The sequence below is a fragment of the Ambystoma mexicanum genome, chromosome 3q (assembly GCF_040938575.1).
Source record: "Ambystoma mexicanum isolate Mex_15411 chromosome 3q, UKY_AmexF1_1, whole genome shotgun sequence".
NCBI lineage: Eukaryota > Metazoa > Chordata > Amphibia > Caudata > Ambystomatidae > Ambystoma > Ambystoma mexicanum.
In genome coordinates, this window is record NC_090926.1 from 1,250,848,520 (window position 1) to 1,250,871,692 (window position 23,173).

At 49.4% G+C, this 23,173-nt stretch overlaps 1 protein-coding gene across 6 annotated transcripts in view; it reads left to right on the top strand.

Moving 5' to 3' along the window:
* Nucleotides 1-23,173, top strand: part of DOCK6 (dedicator of cytokinesis 6) — a 1,219,180-nt gene that overhangs the window by 1,017,220 nt on the left and 178,787 nt on the right. For 5 of the 6 annotated variants that reach the window (XM_069604231.1, XM_069604230.1, XM_069604233.1 and 2 more), the window contains 3 exons: nt 64-207; nt 7,110-7,241; nt 8,513-8,527. In XM_069604231.1, the coding sequence (XP_069460332.1) occupies nt 64-207; nt 7,110-7,241; nt 8,513-8,527 (291 nt within the window). The remainder of the gene's footprint in view (nt 1-63; nt 208-7,109; nt 7,242-8,512; nt 8,528-23,173) is intronic. The other variant, XM_069604232.1, reaches the window with a different exon arrangement.

The window sequence follows — 23,173 nt, forward strand, 5'->3', positions numbered from 1 at the left end:
GGGCTTGGAGGAGCCCATACTCGCTACAGCCTTCTCTGTCCTGACCATGTCTTCCTATTTCAGGGAATCTCCTCCAATGTCCTGGAAGAGTCTGCCGTGTCGGATGACGTTCTCTCCCCTGACGAGGAGGGCATCTGCTCCGGGAAGTACTTCACCGAGGGCGGCCTGGTCGGGCTGCTGGAGCAGGCTGCTTCCTCATTCACCATGGTGAGTGCCAGATGGATTTGGGGCATTGCTGGGTGGAAATATTGGGGTTCACTCAGGCTGCTTCCTCATTCACTATGTTGAGTAATGTGGGATTGCATTGTTGGGGAAAAAGAGGTAGTGGGGCTCCAGGCTGCTTCCTCCACTGTGTTGGGAGGTGGGGCAGGGCATTCTTAGGGAAGAGGTACTGGTCCCCAGGCTGCTTCATTCTTCACTTTAAGAGGCGGGGTGGGTGGGGGGGGGCTTTGTTGGGGAAGACATTGAGGCTAAGGCCACTTCCTCCTTCACTATTTTGAGTGGTGTGGGGGGCATTTTTGGGGAAGTAGAAGTACTGGGCCCCAGGCTGCGTCCTCCTTCACTTTGTTGAGAGGGGGAGCTTTACTGGTGGAGAAAGTGGGGCTTTGGTTTCTTGAGGTAGTGAGAGGGAGGATTCTTGGGATATTTAAGGGGCTTAGGCTGCTTCATCCTTAACTATGTTGATAGGCAGGGAGGTGGAGCATTGTTGGGGGGATAGTGGGGCTTAGGTAGATGCCTCCTTCACTATGTTGAGAGGTGGAGAGGGGGAGCTTTGTTGGGGTATAGATGGGCTTAGGCTGCTTCGTCCTTCACTATTTCGATAGGCAGGGGGGAGCATTGCTGAGGGAGATTGTGCGGCTTAGCTTGCCTCCTCCACTATGTTGAGAGGGGGCGAGAGGGAGCTTTGTCGGGGGAGGTAGCGTGGCTTAGGTTGCTTCCTCCTTCACTATGTTGATTGGCAGGTGGACGAGGAGTATTGTTGAGGGAGATAGTGGAGCTTCGGTTGCTTCCTTCTTCACTATGTTGAGAGGCGGAGAGAGAGAGCTTTGTTGAGGGAGGTTCTAGGGTCACTTCTCCAGCATGGGTTCTGGCATGGATTCACATGCTCATGAATATTGCCAGCCGTCAGGCTGGGAATTCTCAGTAAAAGAAAAAAGTTTCACTTGAAAACGGTATTTGTAAACCAGTCACTGACTCTGGGCCATGCTGCCCCCATCCAGTGACAGTCCTCTCCCTAAGCCCCGCCTCTGGCAGTCTTCTTCAGATTTTTACTGCATGCTTGGGAGTCCTCGAGTTGATCTCTGCCTTGAATGCTGTGGTACGGGGGTAACTGATCGCACATGGGGCGGTGTTTCACATATGCAAACGACAAACTCGGCTGGACCTCGGAGAAGAAGTCTGAAAAACCTAAGCCGACCGCAAACGCAAAGGCTGGTCCCCAAAGTCCTCCAAACTTCCAACAAGTCTTGCAAGCAGCACGTAAAAAGCTGGAGGCCCACTATGCAGAGGACATGGCGCATCTATTGGCTAAATAAAAGCAGGGATATTATGCCAGAAATAACAAGGCAAACAAACTGCTGGTGGAGAAGTTAGCCGGGGCAAAAAGAAGGAACACCATATTGGGACTCCGCTACCCCCAGGGCAGGATTTAGTATGTGGAACAGGACAAACTGCGGCTAGCATCAGCCCACCACTCTGAGGTGATGTCTGCATCTTTGCGGGACCAGGAGGAGCAACAGGAATATCTACGGAGCGCTGCACTTCCTTGCCTCAAGGATTCTGTTAGAGAGAGTTCTAACACCCCAATTTCAGGGGAGGAGCTTGACGCAGCCATCAAGTCCCTCAAACCTAGAGCTCTGGGCCCAGATGGGCACACAACAAGATTCTATCAAATATTCCACCCCCAGCTGACGGCCCCATTAACAGCCCTCTTTAATTCCTTTAGGGAGTCGGGATCTATCACCCCCTCAATGCAGGAGTCCATCAGGGTCCTTTTACTCAAACCAGGTAAAGACCCCAGGGACACTAGCTCGTATAGACCTATTTCCCTACTGAATATCGATGCTAACATTTATTCGAAAATATTGGTGACCTGCCTGGCAAGAACACTACCCGATATAATAAACCCAGATCAGACAGGCTTTATACAGCATATATCTACTGGGGATAATATTTGTAGAGCCCTGAACCTAATAGATGTCACGACACAAGACTCGCTGAAATTAGCACTGCTGACTTTAGAAGCGACCAAAGCGTTTGATAAAGTGGATTGGGCCTTCCTATGACTCGCCCTAGAAGCTTTTCGCTTTGGACCACTCTTCCAAAAACTCATTTTGGCGAACTATCAGTCCCCAAAGAACCTTCTTAGGGTAAATGGCTCCTTACCAGACCCAATCCCCCTGACTTCTGGAACTAGACAGGGATGCCCCCTATCCCCCCTCCTATTTGCTCTGGACATGGAGCCCTTTGCTCAGCGAATTCGGCTAAACCCAACTATCAAAGGCCTTCATATCGGTGTCTTCCAGCATTAAATAGAACTCTACGCCGATGACGTGATGCTATCCATCACTGACATTAGCTCATCGCTAAGGCCATCCCTCACTGAGATCTCCAGATTCGGCAGGGTAGCAGGCTTCACTATTAACTTTCGGAAATCAGTTGCCCTGGGAATCGGTTTGGAACCAGGGGAGCGGGAGGTCTTGGAGTCTTGGAGTCCTTGTGTCCGGTCCAGTGGAGCGAGAAAACTATTCCCTATTTGGGTCCAGATCCCAGCCTATGGGGAGGTATATCAAGGTACTGCATCATCAGTCCCCCCCCACGACCCCCTCCCCCCCGACAACGAGTGGAAGAAGCTCATCTACACCGCAGCATCCATGACCAAAGCGGCTATCTTGTCCTGATATGACCGGAAGCTTTGGTACAAGCTGGGCCCGATCCTGGAATTCCTTCCCGCCGACAAGACAACTGAGGCCCTCGCCCTCTTTCAGGTGAACAATGCCAGCACAGGCTTCCTACAGATGGGGAACAGTGTTTGCCTTAGTTGGCAGGGATGGTTGAAGGCCACTCATGTTCGCCTGGACGTCCATGCAAAGGTGCTGGGCATTGCTTTCCATGGCGAGAATCTGTTAGGGAAGGCCGTCGACGAACCCCTTCAAGCCATAAAGACGAACAGAGAGACGGCACATTCCCTTGGCACGCTGCAGTAGCACCGTTTGCCGTCTTTTCGCTCCTGCAGGGGAAAATCGAGCAGATCATCCAAGGGATACTCCACATACTCTAACCTCCCCGATCCTCCACGCAGGAAGCCTACAGGGGTCGTTCCCAGGCCTACAGTAGCGTAGGTCAGCATCGCTGTTACCCACAGTGCAGGGCGCAGGCACCCAAGCAAGCCTAAACCGGCCAAGAAGATAATCAATGACAGATGAGTGCCTGACGCTCTCGTTCAGGGGCACACATTGAAGTGCCAACACAGTTTTCCTCGTATTCTACCTGTTCCCCGCCAGGAGCAGCACATCCCTCAGCTCCCAGAAGTGCGAGCCATTTTACGGAAAGGGGCGATAGAGCTGGTTCCCCAACGCTCCGGGTCTCCGGGGTCTATTTCAGACATTTTCTGCTGAGAAAGAAGACGGAGGGGGGGAGGGGAGGTTAGGGACCCATCCTGGACCTATGTCATCTGAACAAGTACCTGAAGTCCCAAAATGTCAAAATGGTCACGTTGCAGCAAGTGTTCGGCCAACTGGAAGAAGGGGATTTCTTGACATCGTTGGACCTAGAGGTTGCGTACTTCCATGTCCCCGTCCAACGGAAATATCAGAAGTGCCTACGGTTCGTGGTACAAGGCCAACACTACCAGTTCAGGGCCCTACCATTCAGCTTAAAGTCAGCACTAAGGGTGTTCATAAAATGCCTGTCACCTGTGGCACCACCTCCCCACCCTCCCTGCGTCTGCAACCAGGTACCTGGTTGCTTGGCTGATAAGCGCTGCTCCTGGGACCGGGATGACAAGCACACGAAGGAGACTGTCCGGCTACTGACAGAGCTGTGGTTCTCTGTAACAGAATGCGCTGGTTTTCGGCACCAGACTCAACACAGTGGATTGCCTTGCAACCACATCGGAGGAGAGACTAGCGGCCAATAAAGGGAAGGTGCAGCGACTGTCGTCGGCGAAGACGGACACCGTTTGGTCCATCAAGTCGTTGCTGGGCATGATGTCCTGCATCTACCTCATCCATTTGTGCAGGTTGCAAATGCAACCCCTACAGGAATTCTTGGATGCACGTTGGATGCAAATGTCGGAGTTTTGCAGACAAGATCCCCCTCAACGAGGAGTTCCGGCAGGCGATAGAGTGGTGGGGCTAACGCTCTCACATCGCCCTGGGGACGGGATTTTTGGAAACCCCGCCATACCAGGAGACGGTCACCACGGACGCCTCTCTGGAAGGTTGAGGAGCTCACACCGGACATCTACATGCCAGAGGTCTGTGGCTGAGGGAGGAGAAGCATCTGCACATCAACATCCTGGCGCTATGTGCAGTGTTCAGGCTCCTCAAGTCTTTCCTACCGTCTCTGAGAGGCAAAGTGGTGAGGATCTTCACAGACAACACCACCACCGTGTTCTACATCAGGATGCAAGGGGGCACTCGATTATGAGCGCGCTCTAAGGAAGCTCATAGCTTGTGGCTTTGGGCCATCGGACAGGGGATGTTCCTCATCGTCTAGAACACCTTTGCCGACTCCCTCAGGAGGGAACTGCGCTCCTGCCTTGAGTGGGAAGTTCGTCAGGATCAGGTGCACCGTCTGTTGGTCAAATGGGGCAGTCCCCCGATTGATCTGTTTGCCACTGCGGCAAACTCAAAAGTGCCAGAAGTTTGCCAGCAGATTCCACCAACCGAGGATCATGGGGGACCTGTTCTCCTTCCCGTGGGAGGGTCTGTTTCTGTACGCTTTTCCTCCGTTTCCTCTCCTGCTATGTGTGATCAACACACTCAGACAGTGTTGGTGCAAGATGATACTCAATGTCCCGACGTGGCCGAGGCAGATTTGATATCTAGATCTGCTCAACCGGTCATTGTCGCCTCCAGTCAAGTTGCCAGTACTTCCGGATCTGCTCAACAGAGAGAGAGGCGCAATCCTTCATCACGACCCAGGATCTCTGAACCGGAAGGCATGGCTCCTGCAGCCTTAGAGTTTGCCAGTTATGAGCCACTAGCGGACAGCAGGGAGGTCCTCACCAAAGCCAGGGTGTCTGCGACACTAAAGTACTACGGCCATAAGTGGAAGCATTTCTCTACGGGTGCCGGTCGCAGAAGATTACCCCTCTGAGGGTCACGACCCCACAGATTCTTCCATACTTGCTTTCCTTGGCAAAAGCTGGTCTGGCTCACATGTCCATCAAGGTACACCTGGCGGCTATCTCCCACACCAGATCCCCGGGACGATCCTTGTTGTGGTCCCACAGACTCGTCAAGGAATTTCTTCAAGTGGTTTTTTCGATCTTTCCCACTGGTGAAGGCACCTGCCCCGGCAGGGAGGCACCCTTCGAACGTATGCATCAGGCCCCACTCAAGTTTCTCTCATGGAAGACAGCGTTCTTTGTGGTCAACACCTCAGCCAGATGAGTGGGTGAGATCCAGGCCCTGTCCTGCAAGAAGCCGTATCTGACTTTCCAGGAATCTAGGGTGGTGCTGCATACACAACCCACTTTCATACCAAAGGTCGCATCGGAATTCCACCTCAACGAGCCTTGGTGTTGCCTGTTTTCTTCCCGAACCCTTCGTTCCCAGCAGAGAGGACCTTGCATTTGCTGGACGTTGCTCATGTCTTGAAGTTCTACGTGGCATGCACAAAGATTTTTTGGAAGACTTCTCAATTGTTTGTGAACGTTGGACATGTTAATCATCGGAAGGCCTTGTTCAAGACTTCCATCTCAAGATGGCTCTCTGGCTGCATCATGCACTGTCATCGGCTGGCTAATTAGCCTCTGCTGGGCCGTCCGAGAGCCAACTCCACCAGAGCGATCACTGCGACAAAGGCGTTCCTTTCTAGTGTGCCCCTGCTCGACATCTGCAGGGCTGCAACATGGAGGTCCTCGCATACCTTCACAAAGTTCTACTGCGTCAACAGGGATTCCAGGGAGTAGTCCATAGTCGGTCAGGCAGTGCTACGCAACCTGTTCGCTTGAGGCGAGTCTGTTCCAGGGGTAAGTGTTAATTGCTTCTGTTGAGCCTTGCCACCTCCCTTTGTTGTATAATGTGTACTGCTGTGTATTCGTTATTCATGAGCATGTGAATCCATGCCAGACCCCATGCTGGAGAAGGTTTAAGTTACTTACCTGCAACTATTGTTCTCCAGCAATGAGGCTTGCATGGATTCACATGCGAACCCCTCCCTCCAGCCCCTCTGTGGCTCTTCTTGGTCATACTGCCACTTGCCAGACATGCCAGACCCATGCTGGAGAACAATAGTTACAGGTAAGTAACTTGAACTTGTTGCTTCCTCCTTTACTATATTGAGAGGTGGAGAGAAAGAACTTTGTTGAAGGAGCTAGTGGGGCTTAGATGGCTTCCTCCTTCTCCATGTTCAGTGGCTAGGGTCAAATTGTTGTGGAGGGTATAGGGAGGCTGAGACCTCTTCATCTGTGTTGAGTGCTGGGGAGACAAATCTCTGTTGGCGGTTGATAGAGGAACACAACGGGCTGCAGGCTCCTTCGTCGTGGTGAGTGCTTAGCAAATAGGACAGAAGAGTGGTTTGAAGTGATCTATATCCCCATTGAATATGGAAACTGCCTGAACCTTTAGAGAAGTAAGGGAGGATGCTGGCAGTGTTATCTCCTTTCCCATTCAGGTGAAAGGTGAAGAAGGCAAGAGAGCAAGATGCGTCCATCAGCATGGTGAGTGGGGATAAAGTGGAGTAGGCACGCTGGCTTTGTTGGAACACGCCTGGTTTCTTCTATAGTGGACTACATTAAGCAGGAATGATGGGGCTAACAGAGAGCTGATGAGTGTTGGGCAGGAGAGAGGGTTGGGGAGTTCATGACCTCTACTGGGCAGACCTGAGGGCAAGTGCTACTTGCCGGCTCCCTTCACTTTCCTTTGTCTCTATCCACTTAGGGTGGTCTATTTGAAGCTGTGAACGAGGTGTACAAGATCCTTATCCCCATCCACGAGGCCAACCGCGACTTCAAGAAGCTGAGCACCGTGCATGGCAAGCTGCAGGACGCCTTCCACAAAGTGACCAATCAGGTGGTGCCCGATTCCTAGCAACGGGGGGTGGGTGTAGGGAGTAGGGTTTGTACCCAGGGAAAAGACAGGTCAAGTTCTGCACATAGGGCTGTGATTATCTGATTGGACGAGTCAGACTAGCCAAAAGGGTAATTCCCTCAGACCCGGGACAAGACGCCAGTGTGGGCCCCTTTAATGACTTGGTGCACTGTGCAGCTTCTGGTTTTTAACTGTTAGTGGTCCAATTTGCTTTAAAATGCACCATTTCCCACACATTGTCCCAGTAAATGCCCCCGGAAACTGCTCAAAACATTTGTCATGAAAATCTTTTATTTGCCATTTGTAAATATTTCATTTTTGTACAGCCCCAGACTGTTTTTCCCTGTCCGACACTGCCTATTACAAAATGCATAATCCACAGACTTCTGAAAATCGCAATAACCTACATTACTGAATTTTATGTAGAAAGCATGGTGGGTTATGTGCCATCTTAACAGTTGCCCTAGCAGCTGGTCTCAGAAGAATGTAGGCTTGTCCTTCTCAGCGATGCAACATCTTTCTTTTGCCTCAGTTTTTTCTGTCCTGCATCCCCCTTTCTCCATGTAATTTTGTACTCCTCTCCTCTCCTCTTCTTTTCTTTATGTATAGTTGTACCTGCATTTTCTCTTTCATCTCCTACTGCCCGTTTCTATTTGTCTGCAGTTACCCTTCTTTTTTCATGTCTTGTCTTTGGGGCCATTTTCTGTCCCTCTTTTCTAGTTCTGTTGTCCTTTGCTCTCCTTTGATTTTCTCCATCATGTGTACTTTCTGCCTTCACTCTACTTTTCTTATCAAGGCCCCTGCTGCTCCTTTGCTTCACCTTCAAATGCAGTGACTTTCTATGGAAACAGAAAACCCCTCACTGCCTTGTGCCATCTTTGCAATCAATCACTAATTTAGTACAGTTTCTGGGAGCTAGATGTGCTAGATGGCATTGTGATGTCACTAGCAAGCAGTCATAACCGATTACAGCTGGTGAATCAAGGAAGACGTGAGCTGACAACACACTCCTAATGAGTGAGAAAAATTGCTGCAATTTGTAGAGCGGTCACTATCTCCATTACTCATAAGTGTAATGTATACAGATTTTTGTGAAGGTTTTGCAGGTTTCCTACTTAACACAACAAATGTGTAGGGGATGGAAGCTATAGCCCACTTAGGATTGCTTTGTTGGTCTGTAAAACTACTAGATATTATGATCAGGGTGTAACGTATAATACCTTTTCTCTTGCTTTTCCTGTGTGCTCCATCAGAATACTGGCTGGGAGGTAGGCCACAAAGTCTTTTCTTGCCTGTACTAGAAGCTAATGCTTAGCATGAAACACCTGCAGTCATATCAATGCTCTATGGGAAGTGTGTGTGTTCCTCCAGAGCTGGGAAACTGTGTTGCTGCATGTTCTGGGCTGTCTTATGGGGCAACAATGTGCTCTTTGCATTTTAACCTGCCGCACGGTGGCTGAAGGTGTTCTGTGCACGATTTATTTCCATCACCCTCGCTTAACAAAAGGCAGCCCCCAGGTAATCTGCCCACTTCTACAGCATTGGGAGGTGTCCGGATGGGTGTGTGAGCAGGTATTGGCATGGCTGTGTGAGATGGAGGCTATCAAGTGCTGGAAGCACTGCTGAGATCGTGAGTGCTGGAAGACTGTTCTGTTAATGAGACCACAGACCTCTCCAACCTGCGCTGTCCCTACACAGAAATCAGGCTCCTGCGTTGTCATCGCAGCATGCATCTTGCTTGTCATGCACACTCTTCATTTTAAGAGCACAGTGATGCATAGGGCTTGTAAGTTATTGATGTGAGTTGGCAAATGCTTCAAGATGTTCTTCGGAAGGTCCACTCTGAATGGGTGACCGTGAAAAAGCTATAGCTCATTCTGACTTGACTCTGCAACATTCAGAAATTATAAAAAATGTGATGTATTTTTAAAGAGTCTTTTCTTGTTTCTGTGTTGAAGCAGTAATGGGTAAGAGTCCACAGCTAGACATGGGTTTGTGGCTCAACAAGTGGTAGTGATGACTGAGTGCTCAGGGGCAAATGGCGGTGGAGTGGATAGTGTACATTGTAAAACATGCATATATCATACACTAGATAATTCCTAGGCTAAATCATGTGTAAGAATAGGATTTATCCTATGAGAAGGTGAGTGTCTATGGTGATGGCTAACGGTAAGTAAACTTATTAGGATGTCCCGTAGTGTTCGGAGCGGTGACCATACCACTTGGGTAATTGCAAATGTCCAGTTTTAGGCAAATTATCTGGGAAACATATCCCTTATTCAGGACCCCACGGTACTAAGGAATCCTATTCCTCTTAATCGGAGGTAAGCCTCTCATCAGAATCAAAGGGGATGGCGGACCAGCAGCTGCTTGCCTGAGTGTGGTACGGTCCTGACATTCAAGATCCCTTGATTGGTTAATATAGAACAATATTATGAATACAGCCTAATCGCATAGGCCTGTTCTCGTGATAGATCACCTCTACGTGCCAATTTTAGAAACTTGAAGAATCAATGATCACCATCGCAATAGCTGCTTTTTCCTGATGGCTCTGATGGAGACTGTGGGCAGGCGAGGCAACTGACATACTGTAGAGGGTGCAGAACTGGAGAAAGAACAACCTTTTATGATATTCTTGATAGTTTTTGGTTTCATAACAAGTGGCCCTGGGTGCCAACCTTTACTGGCAATCTGGCATTTCTGGTGCTTGCGCCTCTGAGAGATGCAAGCAGGAACGAGCAGAAAGGCTTCTTGAGGAAAAGGTGGTCCAGCGAGCCTGTCAACACAGCTCTTCTTGGCGTGTTATGGGGATGGCTGCATCGTGCTGTCCATTCCCTCTGGTCTCTAGTGGAAGTCCTCCGTTGTCATGCACTCAGCATGCAAACTCATGTGCTTCAATAGTGTGAGTATTTTCAGTATGGAATGTACTCTGTTTGATCTAAGAGGACCGCCTGGTCGCTTTCCTCCCCTCTGTGGAACGCAAGACTTTGCTGAACCTGACAGACAACACAGTGGCCATGCACTTCCTCAACAAACACGGTGGTGTGTTGGTGTCCTTGCCTTTGTGCAGAGAAGCGATGCAACTATGGTTCTGGGCTCTGAAGAACGCACTCTCCCTGACGGCAGCCCATCTGGCCAGAAGGGAGAATTTCATAGCGGATGCTTTGAGCAGGCAGACTTCGGCCTCCCACAAGTGGGAGCTCTGTCATGAATTTCTGGAGGCAATCTTCTCCTGCTAGGGGACTCCTCAAGTGGACCTGTTTGCTTCCATTGTCAACAGGAAGGGCGAGTTGTTCTGCTCCAGGGAATTTCCTCGTTAGAGAGCTTGGGGGGACGCGTTTGCAGGTGAGTGGACATTCGACCCCCTTTTATGCGTTCCCGCCTATCCCTTTAATTTTGCTGGTTACGTGGACATTGTGCCTATTCAGAACCACGCTCATTCTGAACGCTCCGAACTGGGTCTGGAGAACCTGGTATCTGGAGATACTGGACTTGGTGCCCTCCTTGGTGTCTTCCGTGTAGAGTGAACTTGCCCTCCCAATCATAGGGGTGGGGGCGCCACCCGAACCTCAATAGCATGAACCTACATGCTGGGCTACTGAGAGGCCAAGAGCCAGGGAGTGGGAACTGTCGGACAACACCCTCGATGTACTCCTTTCAGTTCTGAGACCAACCATGAAGCCTATTTATGTCTGAAAGTGGCGTACATTGTCGGATTGGTTCCGGGAGAGGGATCTGGACCCGTTAGCCATTCCTTTATTCCCTATGTTGGATTTTCTGCTGGTTTTGGTTACCTCGCCGATATTTTGGTGGTCAAGAAGACCCCGAAACAGGTCTCTTTTTTCACAATCCCCACTGTTATGCAGTTTTTGCGTGGCTTGTGTAATCATTCTAAATCCCCCTCCCCCTTCACCAGTTTGTGGTTCCGGAGTGGGATTTGTATTTCATTTTAATGTTTGTGATGGGTGCTCCGTTTAAGCCCCTTCATTCATGTTCTATTAGATTGCTCCCCCTTGAAGGGATTTTTCCTGATGGCCATCGCTACTGCGTGTGAGCTCCAAGCGCTGTCTGTTTTACCTCCCTATTTGTTTTTTTTCAAAGAGAGTGAGACCTTCCTTTCTACCAAAAGTGGTCTAGGATTTCCACCTCATGCATACATCTTGCTTGTCATGCACACTCTTCATTTTAGGAGCACAGTGATGCATAGGGCTTTGTAAGTTATTGATGTGAGTTGATGCTTCACGATGTTCTTCAGAAGATCCACTCCGAATAGGTGACCGTGAAAAAGCTTTAGCTCATTCTGACTTGACTCTGCAACATTCAGAAATTATAACAAATGTGATGTGTTTTTAAAGAGTCTTCTCTTGTTTCTGTGTTCAAGGGGTAAGAGCACACAGCTAGACATGGGTTCCTGGCTCAACAAGTGGTAGTGATGTGCCAACAGGTGGCCTTGGGTGGCAACCTTTACTGGCACTTCTGGTGATTACCCCTCTGAGAGATGCATGCAGGGATGAGCAGAAAGGCTTCTTGAGGAAAAGGTGGTCCAGCGGGCCCGTCAACACAGCTCTTCTCAGCGTGTTATGGGGATGGCTGCGTCGTGCTGTCCATGCCCTCTGGTCTCTAGTGGAATTCCTCCGTTGCCATGCGCTCACCATGCAAACTCATATGCTACACTATTGTGAGTATTTTCAGTATGGAATGTACTCTTTGTTTGATCTAAGAGGACCACTATGTCGCTTTCCTCCCCTCTGGGAAACGCAAGACTTTGCTGAACCTGGCAGACAACACAGTGGCCGTGCACTACCTCAACAAACCAGGTGGTGTGTTGGTTTCCATGCTGAGCTAGCATTATCCCTTTGCAGCCAGGCTTTTGATTCTACATCTCCAAAGCGCTCCAAAGGCGTGTCTGCTGGTGGTCTCAGGAGCTCAACCTTCTGACAGGGTTCATGTGGAGAGAAGATAGACTGAGGCAAATGGAGTTTTGGAAAATGTGATGACAGGTCCTCAGTCGATGAGTGGCACGTTCTCAGGCTTCTTGATCCTCAAAGTGCTAGCGTGGTAGCTGCCATGAGGACCAGTAGTTGGACATCTAAGGCTTGTATGACTGACAGGGCTGAAGGATTAAGAGATCAGGAAGTACTCTGGTGTTTAACCCTTGCTGTTCGCTCTCCACTGGAGGGAATATAGCAGGTGGTGACCACTGGCAGTGAAGGCAGAAGCAGGGGTTTCAGTCTGACTGAGGATCACTCCCCTCCAGGAGCTTTCTCATTTCATTTGACTAGCACATTAAACATTTCCAGCATCCATCAGTGTCCCTCTACCAGCTTATCCACTGGAGAAAGAGTTTAGCAAGAATGGTTGTTATTTGCCTTGTCGAATGATCAAAGGGTGAATGTCTTCTACTGGCTCATTGGTCTGCGTTTTCAGGCATCTTCGTCATTGAGAGAAAAGGTACCTGAGAATAAAGCTATGAAATGGAATGTTCTCACCACTCACCCGGCTTCAAAGAGCTGCTGACCATTAAAGAGGCAATGTAACGCAGTAGCAAGATTACTCAACATTTATAAGCCACATGCCAGAAACATAGTATCTTGCAACTTTAATACAGAACAGGTGTTAGATCCCCCAGATCAGTACTGTTTCTTTACCTACCGCATATAAATGAAGGGCTGAGTCGTCCCTGTAGGGATGTAACCTTCAGCCTGCATGCTATACACACATCTCAGTGGAAGGTTCAGGAAGCCAATGAACTTTCTTATCAATATTTTAATTTGTGACTTGCAGATTACACACAGTCTAGATCTCTGCAGTGGATCCTGTTAGCACTGGCAGCGGATCTCAGGAAATGCCTGCACCCCCGTTTTCTAGCTCATTCATGCAGTCTTATCCTCTGGCCTGCATCTTAGATTGTTGTGATGTCACCCGTTGGGCCACCAATCAGTATAAAGCAAGACTGAGGATCAATTGGACGCCACCCTGTCCTTTAATGAGGATTCCTTCCAAAGTCACCCAGAGATAACTTTCGAATTTCCCCAGAAGACCGCAGTCTCCTGAGTCACTAGTGGTCTTTGAGTGCTAAGATACGAATATCACGAAACTGACAGGGTTAGAAAGAACTAAATTTACATCACTGGTAATTCTTTACTTCAGGAAGCAGCAGCTTTCTGCACTTCTTGGCAGCAAACATTCAAATGTTCCCTCTAAATTGTCAGGAGCTCTTAAGCATTCACTCTGCATTGCCAACCCCTGCACATTCATTTAAAAAAATGTAAACCCATTTTTTTGAATACCTAATTTTGTTTCTGCTACAACTGTTGATTTGATTAATTTATTTGTTGGTGTGATGTGGAAATGCTGCAGTTATGTGCAATGGGCAACTTTTGGAGTGGATATGGTCAGAGGTTAACTTGAATGTTGTGTGTTACCCATTAGCCTGCAAACAGTAGGTAGTATCTAGTTTGTAGGTGTTTTTCTAGACAAAAACAGGTGATGTGAGGACCAAAGCTGTCCATATGGGTCTTACGGATGAAGGTACCCAGTACCCACCCTCTCACTTATAGGCGTCTCACTTTCTTATGGAATCCTCAACCTTTTCGTAGAGTTGGTGATCACTTGGTCAGCGAAACTTATAATCGAAGTGCTGCCAGCTAAAAAGCCAAGCCTGGTTGCACACTTCAACTCTGACATTGTGCAGTGGGACAACAATGAGCGTCTAGGACATTCATACGAGGACTATAAGATGAGACAAATACAAAATATGTACTCCTTGGAGTCCTTGTGATGTTGTGTCTTCCATCTGTGGGCTCCAGTATACAAGATCACCACAGATGCATGCCTTGCCTGTACTCATCCCACGAGTGCCACAGACCAACAATGGCTAATGGTTAAAAGGAAAGGGAGCCCTATAAAGCTAAAGCTCTGATCTCCAGGCTTGTGACTGTCCTCTTTGGCATTTAGGGTGTGCGCTGCAGGCACTGGAGAGCGACGTATACAGTGTGATTGCAGATGTGCACTGGGAGATTAGAATCATGCAGGTGTGGATTACAACATCGGGGTGGTGATGGGGTGCAATGGCAGAGCAAAAGGTTGCTGTGGTCACTGGGTCAGCCAGCAGGCATGCAGGAGTGCATTAGGGGAGCCAGGCGATGCACAGGGACACTGGAAGAGATGGATAGTGAATCACTTTAGGATGAACTGTGAGACTGAAGGAATGCTATACTTCAGAGTGTGTCTGAAGGGTGTCGTGCAAGATCCCAGTAGGGGCAGGAGTGCACAGAGGGATGATGGTGAGCCACAGAGGCAATCAGGCTGACTGCGGGGAGCTGAGGGAATGGGGGGATACACCACCCATGGATTCTGGGACATTCACACACAGTTTTAGAACGGGCAGGAACTCAAAAGATGCTGATGCGTTTTGGGTACACCAAGAACCAAATGGGATCCATGGTGACTCAGGGGGATTGTTTCAGGAGAAAGGAGATATATATATATATATATATATTTCTGAGGCTTGTGGAATCTGCTTAGATCACATGCTGTGCATAGGCCGACATCTAGTGTAAGCTGCGGAGTATTACAGTTTGTTTTTCGAAAGTCGAAAATGGGCGTCGACACAGGCGTGCCAGTAATACTATCCCTAGTGTGACGTCCACTGTACCCAAGATCCCTCACGCGTGTAGGATCCTCAGATTGTTTTTTTCCGCCATACTGGTCGGAAGCATCTTGCGGAGTTCCCTGGCCTTAGCCATACTTTTGCTGTTATTATAATTTTAATTCTTATTCGTTCCCTTCCCCACCCCAACGTCGACCCTCAACCTCGACGACGGCTGGAGAAGTCATCGACCGTCGACTGCTGCACGACGGATCTGGGCCTCGGTAGGCCGCTGGCCTCGGCCCGGGCCTAGTAGGCCGCTGGCCTCGGCCCTTACAAGTAGGGAGAGTGGGGGGTGGTACATACTCTTCACTCTTGATATATAGTTACATTTATATATATTCCTACACTTAGCAGCCCGCTGCCTTAAGGTGCGTATGGAGGGTACCCCTTTTCAATTCTGCCCCAAGTGCAATCGCAAATACCCTTGGGTCGACAGGCACGCCACGTGCAATCTCTGCTTGCCGAGGGATCACCCCGAAGCGAACTGCAGAGCGTGTAGTAGGTTTAAACCTAAGACACTTAAGGACCGTTCGACAAAGCGTTGGGCCCACCACGCCAGGCAGGAGGCCATGGCAGCGGAGGGCGCCTTCAGCGATGGCAGCGACGCCGTACTTTCGGACGGCGAGGGCATTACGGCGTCGAAAGACAGCCGACGAGCGCAGGTCCCCGACCTCGGAAGGTCGTCCGGCAGGGCGGCTATGGGGAAGACCCCCGGCGACGCAAGCGCTACACACCTAACACACACTAAACACACTAAGACCAACCGGACCTCGACGACGTCGACTTCCCGGAAAGAGGCACAAAAAGAACGGTCCGACTCGGTGTCCTCTGGGCGCTCTCGATCGAGATCGCCTCACGACGCAAGGCAATCATCCACTCTTGCCAAGAGTGCCTCGCTACACACACTAACGGAAGTTCGATCGTCGGGAGACGAAGACGACTTCCACCCCCAGGCCGCGCTCCAAGATACCGAGACCGCGGTTAACATCAGTGAGGCCCCACGCCCGAAGCACACAGATACCTCTCCAGACCCTCGACGCCAGGCGTCGAAAGTCTCTGGGGCCCCCAAGGGACAGGGAAAACATTTTTCCACGCACGGAGAAGGGGGGAAACAGCGGAAAGCACAGCCTTCCACCCCTGTAAAGCCTAAGCAGACAAGCAAACACAAGTCTACCCTTGAAAATAAATCACCTGCTAAAGTAATACCCTGTTCCAGGGAATGGTCCAGTGAGGACATAGACAGGGTTATGTCTAGGATGTCTTCCTTGGCTGATTTTTATGATAAGAACCCAGAACACTTTCTTTCATATAACCCTCAAGGGGCCACACCCTCAGGCTCCTCCGATCCTATCCCGCTAAGTAAAGAGCCCCGGGTCGAAAGACCTGAACCCTTCAAGGTTCAGCCTTACTCCACTCCATATTCTACTCCACTCCCCAGTTATCAGGGACAAGTTTTCCCTGAAGAGGACCAGGAGTTTGCATTTATGGAAGAACAAACCGGGACAGATTACTATGCAGAGGATGAGGACCTGGAGGAGGGAGAAGATGAGCAGGAAATTTACAGAGTAGATTCCCCAGTACAAAGCGAAGCCCCAGTTACTGACTCTCCAGTTGATAACCAGCCCCTCCTTAACGAGGTTCTCGCTCGAGCAGCGGAACACTTCCACATCGACACCCACGGTGTACAGGAGGAAAGGGACTTCGCGGAGGAGTTTGTAGGAGAGAGAAGACCGGTCGCTCAGACCATCCCTATCCTCAAATCCATCCAACGAAGAATAGATCCTTCCCTGGTGAATCCTAACCTCACCAGAGCTGTCAACCCCAGAATTGAAAAGATTTTCCGGGCAGCCCAGTCTGACCCTCTGTATATAAAGGGACATCTTAAACCAGATTCCCTAGTGGTGACCAACACTAGAAAGAGGGCTGGCACGCCCTTATCTTCATCAGAAGCTCCTCCCGACAAGGAGAGCAAAAAACTTTACGGGTTTGGCAGAAAGGTAGCCTCAACGTCCGCCTACCAAGCAAGGATTGCGAATTCCACCACCCTGTTGGCTAGTTACAATTGCCATCAATGGGAAGAAGTCGCGGCGCTCATTGCCTCTGCTCCAGAACCGCTAAAGGGCCAGCTGGCTCGGATCTCGGCAGAGGGGAGAGCCGTGTCTGGTTGCATTTTAAAAGCAACTTTCGACGCCGCTGACAACGCAGGGAGATTGATAGCAGAAGGTACTGTTATCAAGAGACATGCGTGGTTACGGCAGTCGGGATTCAAGACAGAAACCCAGGCTTCTTTAATAGACAAGCCAGTGGAACCCGACCTATTGTTTGGGAAAGCGGTCGAAGACGCACTTAAAAATGCCAAAGATGAATATGAGACTCTCAAATCCCTTGGCCAGCTTACCAACAAACCCCCTAACCAGAGGGGGAACAATAATTTTCGTCGCCCACGCGGCCAAAATTCACAAAGAGGCAACTATGCCCAGGGACAAGGTACACAATGGAATAACAACCAGCAGTCTACCCAGAGTTACGGCAGGGGTAACAAGAGAGGTCGTGGAAGAGGCAGAGGCAGCCCCAACAAGGGCGGGGGCACGCCTCCACCAAAACAGTGACGCTCAGTTCAGGGTCCCTTGCCACGCAACCCCAGTAGGGGGACGCATTTCCACCTTCACCCAGGCTTGGGAAGGGATCACCTCAGACAAATGGGTGCTGTCAACAGTATCCGCAGGATATTGTATAGAACTACTGCAGCGTCCCCGGAATCATCCTCCACGACAAAGAGTGCACTCCCTAGAACATCAAAGGATCCTTCTCGAGGAGATCGCCATTCTGCTAGAAAAGGACGCGATAGAACTCGTCCCAGGACACCAGGTAAACAAGGGTATCTATTCAACTTACTTCCTTGTGCCAAAGAAAGATTTGACAATGCGCCCAGTATTGGACTTACGGCCTGCCAACAAATATGTCAAGCCCCAAAAATTCCGTATGACCACGCTACAAGAGGTAATCCCCCTCCTAAAAAAGGGGGATTACATGGCAACCTTGGATATGAAAGATGCTTATTTTCATATTTCCATGCTCCCAGCGCACAAAAAGTACTTGCGCTTCAAGGTGGACAGTCGCCACTACCAATTCAAGGTACTGCCCTTCGGGATAGCTTCAGCACCAAGGGTATTCACCAAGGTACTGGCGGTGGCGGCTGCACACCTACGCAGGGAAGCAATCCCGGTGTACCCTTATCTGGACGACTGGCTCATAACGGGGGAAACCCCAGGAATTTGCAGGTCAAACATTCAGAGGACTATCGACCTCCTCCACGAATTAGGCTTCTCCATCAACGAGAAAAAGTCAAGTCTGGTGCCAAGCACCTCAAAACAGTTTCTAGGAGCTATCCTAGATACTCAGAAAGGATTGACCTTCCCTTCGGAAGAGAGAATTCGGAATATACTTCTGCAAATTCCGCATTATCAGTCAGGTCAACAGATAACAGTACGCAAAGCTATGCGGTTACTGGGCATGATGGCGTCATGCATTTACCTGGTCCCCCACGCGCGTCTGCGCATGCGTCCCATGCAGGAATGGTTGGCGAAACAGTGGTCTCAGGCAAGTGGTCATTGGGACGATCTAGTGGTCGTTTCGCCAACACTCGTACAGAGCCTACACTGGTGGACAAGAGAGAATCTCGCAAAGGGGAAACCCTTTTACGATCCCGAAGTACAAGCCGTGGTGACTACAGATGCATGCCTGACTGGGTGGGGAGCTCACCATCTCCACCACACAGCTCAGGGTCTCTGGTCTCACTCAGTAGCCAAGAACCACATCAATCTGCTAGAGCTTCTGGCAGTATTCCGAGCGCTAAGGGCGTTCGAGCCCCATCTACTGAACTTGTCGGTGCAGATCAGGACGGACAGCACGACAGCCATGTTCTATCTGAACAAGCAAGGGGGGACTCGTTCGCCAAATCTGTCCAAGCTTGCCCAGAAAATATGGATATGGGCACTCAGACGGAACATCTTCCTGTCATCGCAACATGTTCCAGGGGAGCTCAATTCCCTAGCGGATGCTCTAAGCAGAAACTCCCTCCCGGAAGAACACGAATGGGTCCTTCACAGAGACGTAGTAGAAGATCTCTTCTCTCAGTGGGGTTTCCCCACTATAGACCTATTCGCCACAAGCGAAAACAAACAATGCCCAGGATTTGCATCCAGGTTCCCCCAGCCGGACTCCCAAGGGAATGCCCTGTGGATGAACTGGTCAGGGATGTTTGCGTACGCTTTTCCACCAACTCCTCTCATCAGGAAGGTGGTGTACAAGATGAACAAGGAATCTATGACGCTCATCCTAGTTGCTCCCATGTGGGCGAGACAACCATGGTTTCCACACCTACGCAGGATGGCGGTGTGCGAACCCATCAGACTCCCAGCCTGGTACAACCTACTGTCCCAGCAACAGGGTCAAACAGTGCATCAGGAACCCAACTCTATGAACCTAGCAGCATGGCTCCTGAAGTCATAGAGTTTGGACATCTCAAATTACCACAGAGGTGTATGGACATTCTAAAGGAGTCCAGGAAACCAAATACAAGGCACTGTTACTTTGATAAGTGGAAAAGATTCGTTATCTGGTGCCAGAATAAACAAATCAACCCGGTTGATTGCACTCCTTCCAACGTTGTGACATACATGCTCCACCTGCTGGATGCAGGGTTGGTTTTTAACTCGCTGAAAGTACACCTGGCAGCCCTCTCGGCTTACACCACATCCCATAACAAGGTCTCGTGGTGGAAAGTACCAGTGGTTAAAGCCTTCATGGAAGGAGTAAAGAGACTTCACCCTCCTATTTCGAACCCACCGCCAGGATGGGACCTCAACGTGGTGCTAGCTAAGCTCATGGGACCCCCATTCGAACCCATGCATAAAAGTAGTCTCAAACACCTGACTTATAAAACGGCCTTCTTAGTAGCCATTACCTCCATAAGAAGGGTCAGTGAAATTCAGGCTCTGTCAGTGCAGGATCCTTTCTTTACTATCCACAAGGACAAACTGGTTTTACGCACACACCCTAGGTTCTCACCTAAATTCATATCCAAGTTCCATGTAAACCAGTCCATCGAGCTTCCGGCTTTCTTCCAGAACCCGCAAAGCTCGGCTGAGGTGAAACTACACACCCTAGATGTGCGTAGGGCGGTCCTATACTATGTAAATAAAACCAGACCGCTAAGGAAAACAGATCAACTGTTTGTCTCCGTAGCTACAGGCAGAGAGGGGGATCGCGTCTCTAAGGGCGCTATCTCGAAGTGGATTATCAACTGTATACAGCTGTGTTACTCTCTTTCTGACAAGACTCTGCCTTTTACGCCAAGGGCCCACTCTACTAGAGGCATTGGTGCCACTCTGGCTTTCATTGCAAATGTTCCCCTCGACACCATTTGCAAAGCGGCTACTTGGAGCTCTATTCACACTTTTACTCAGCATTACTGCATTGACACTCATTCCAAGACAGATACACAAGTGGGACAAGCGGTTCTAAGACACCTGTTTGCTCATGACCCTTCTCACATCCCACCTCCTTCTTCTGGTACTGCTCGCTAATCTATGCACAGCATGTGATCTAAGCAGATTCCACAAGCCTCAGAAGGGATACATTACTCACCGTAATCGTATTTCTGATGCTTGTATCTGCTTAGATTCACATGCGACCCACCCTTCCTCCCCTCCGAGAGAAGGCGCATGATTGCTTGTAGTCTTACCTTTTCTGTCTATCTGCTTGGATTATCTGTACTCACGCTACTCCTCATGCTTCCTCATGTCAGAAAAAATACAATCTGAGGATCCTACACGCGTGAGGGATCTTGGGTACAGTGGACGTCACACTAGGGATAGTATTACTGGCACGCCTGTGTCGACGCCCATTTTCGACTTTCGAAAAACAAACTGTAATACTCCGCAGCTTCCACTAGATGTCGGCCTATGCACAGCATGTGAATCTAAGCAGATACAAGCATCAGAAATACGATTACGGTGAGTAATGTATCCCATATATATATATATATATATATATATATATATATATATATATATATATATATATATTGGTGTGAAGGAAGGTGTTTAGGTAGCTCTAAGAAACTAGCCGAACTAGGGTTGCTCAAGCGCACAGGAGGTGTTTAGGGTGCCATAGGAGAGATAATAATTGCTTTCTAGGGTACACAGTACTGAAGGGCTGCATTAAAAGAGCCTAAGGGGTGCTGGGTTGTATAGGGAGTGTCTTGGATTCTGAAGTATGCACAAAGAATCAGAGGGATGCTGGTGCCATGGGCATCGGCTGGGGTCATTGAAGTGTCTAGGCTGTTAGGGCAGACCGACAAGCAGCCATTGCTTTTATGCGTGGGTAGTGTCTTTAGGGGCACACACAGGTAGATGAATGTCTGTGTGCGCAGAAGGAGCTAGAAGGATTGCGTGGTGAATAAGGAGTGGTATTGAGGTGCACAGACTTCCAGAGCGGCAATGTTCCCTTGAGACATTGAGCCCAATCTAGAGAGGAACTGCTGTGGATTTGAAAGGGGGGCTTTGGGGCTCAGTGTATCGAGTGAATGTCATGAACGGATAGTTGTTTGAGGTTTCTGTTTTTACCAGCCCATGTTTTTCTCATGATTGTTTTCTTTCTCTTCTTGGAAAACTTGTCGGTGTTTGCCGGTGCTGCAATATTTTGGTAAGTCTTCTTGTTCCACTGCTCCACCCCTTTGAAATGTTATGTCATGTGACTTGAGTATGATTACAGGCAAGTCCTAAGGTATTCCCTTGCATTTCGGTATGTCACCTGAATGTGTTCACTTAGCTGTATAGATGCGTATCAGTGTGTCAATGCTACTCGGCCAAGGTAGGGAGCGGGACATGCCCACTCTACTTAATCTCGAAGCTGGGTAAGAGTGACCAACCAGTCTGGTCACCAGATACAGAAGAAGTTATAGGGCACGTGAATGTTTCCCCAGAGCAGCAGACATAGCTATGAGGACTCTGATCGTGAGTGGCTGTGCTAGGTCCTCTGTCACTTGCTTATAACAGCATACATCAATTTGCTGTGGTCCTGCCTTCCGACCTAACACTGTAAGGAACACCCAACCTTGTATACAGAGGTGTTCAATCCATAGGGCAGTCCTAACAACTTTGTATATCATTTGCAGTGTACAAGATTCACACCCGATAAGGAATTGCATTACCTCATCGTACAGGGTAAAAAGTGGCATGTAGTGGGAGGATTTGAAATTTCAAACATATTTCCATAAATTGAAATTTCCTTCTCAGGATGGGCTAGTATTAATGTTTTGGAATCCTTGTTTGAATATTCCCCATTGCAAGACTGGAAATCCTTGGTAAACGAGGTGACATAACATAAACTTAGACTATATTCATAATTAGATTCTCATGACGGGCAGCCAGAGAGTAGGGGGGAGCAGGGGTCCCAATGAGAAGAGTCTCTGTCTTACTGGCATTAAGGCAGAGATCATTAGCAGCACACCATGCCTGAATAGCAGTCAGACAGCCAGGGATGAGAGGAGGAGGAAGAAGAGGAGGCAGTATCGTGAAGCTTGAAGTATAGCTGCGTGTCGTCGGCATAACACTGGAAGTGAGGAGAAAAGGTGAAGTTCAAGTTAGCCGGAGGGGCATGGTAGATGTTCAAGAGCCTCGGCAAGACGATAGAGCCCTGACGGATGCCACAGGGGGAGAGTGTGGTGGAGGAGAGGAAAGGGCCCAGTTGGTCCTGGGAAGGACGGTCAGAGAGGAAGGAAGTCAAGTGTCTGGTCTGTGATGCCAAAGGTATTACAGAGCCGATTTATAAGGGTGGCATGATTGACCGTGTCAATGGCAGAGGAAAGATCAAGAAGGATGAGAATGGAAGGAGAGTTAGAATCAAGATTTGAGACCAAGTCTTCATGGTGTTCAGAAGAGCAGTTTCCGTGCCTCTGACTGCTCTGAAGGCCAGACTGGTGGTCGTGGAGGCAACTAACAGATTCAGTGTGGTGGATCAGTTGGGAGATGACCAGCTTCTCCAAGAGGTTTACCAAGGAAGGGGGTAATGGAGATAGGGTGGTAGTTAGCCGGGAAAGAAGGATTGGCAGAATGCTTTTTGAGGAGAGGGTGCACAAAGGAGTGCTTGAGGGATAGTGGGGAAGGAGCTAGTGGCAAGGGAGTGATTGCAGAAATCCGCCATGGCTGGATCAAGGGAGGCAATGTTGTCCTTGATAGTTCTGGATGAGCAGAGA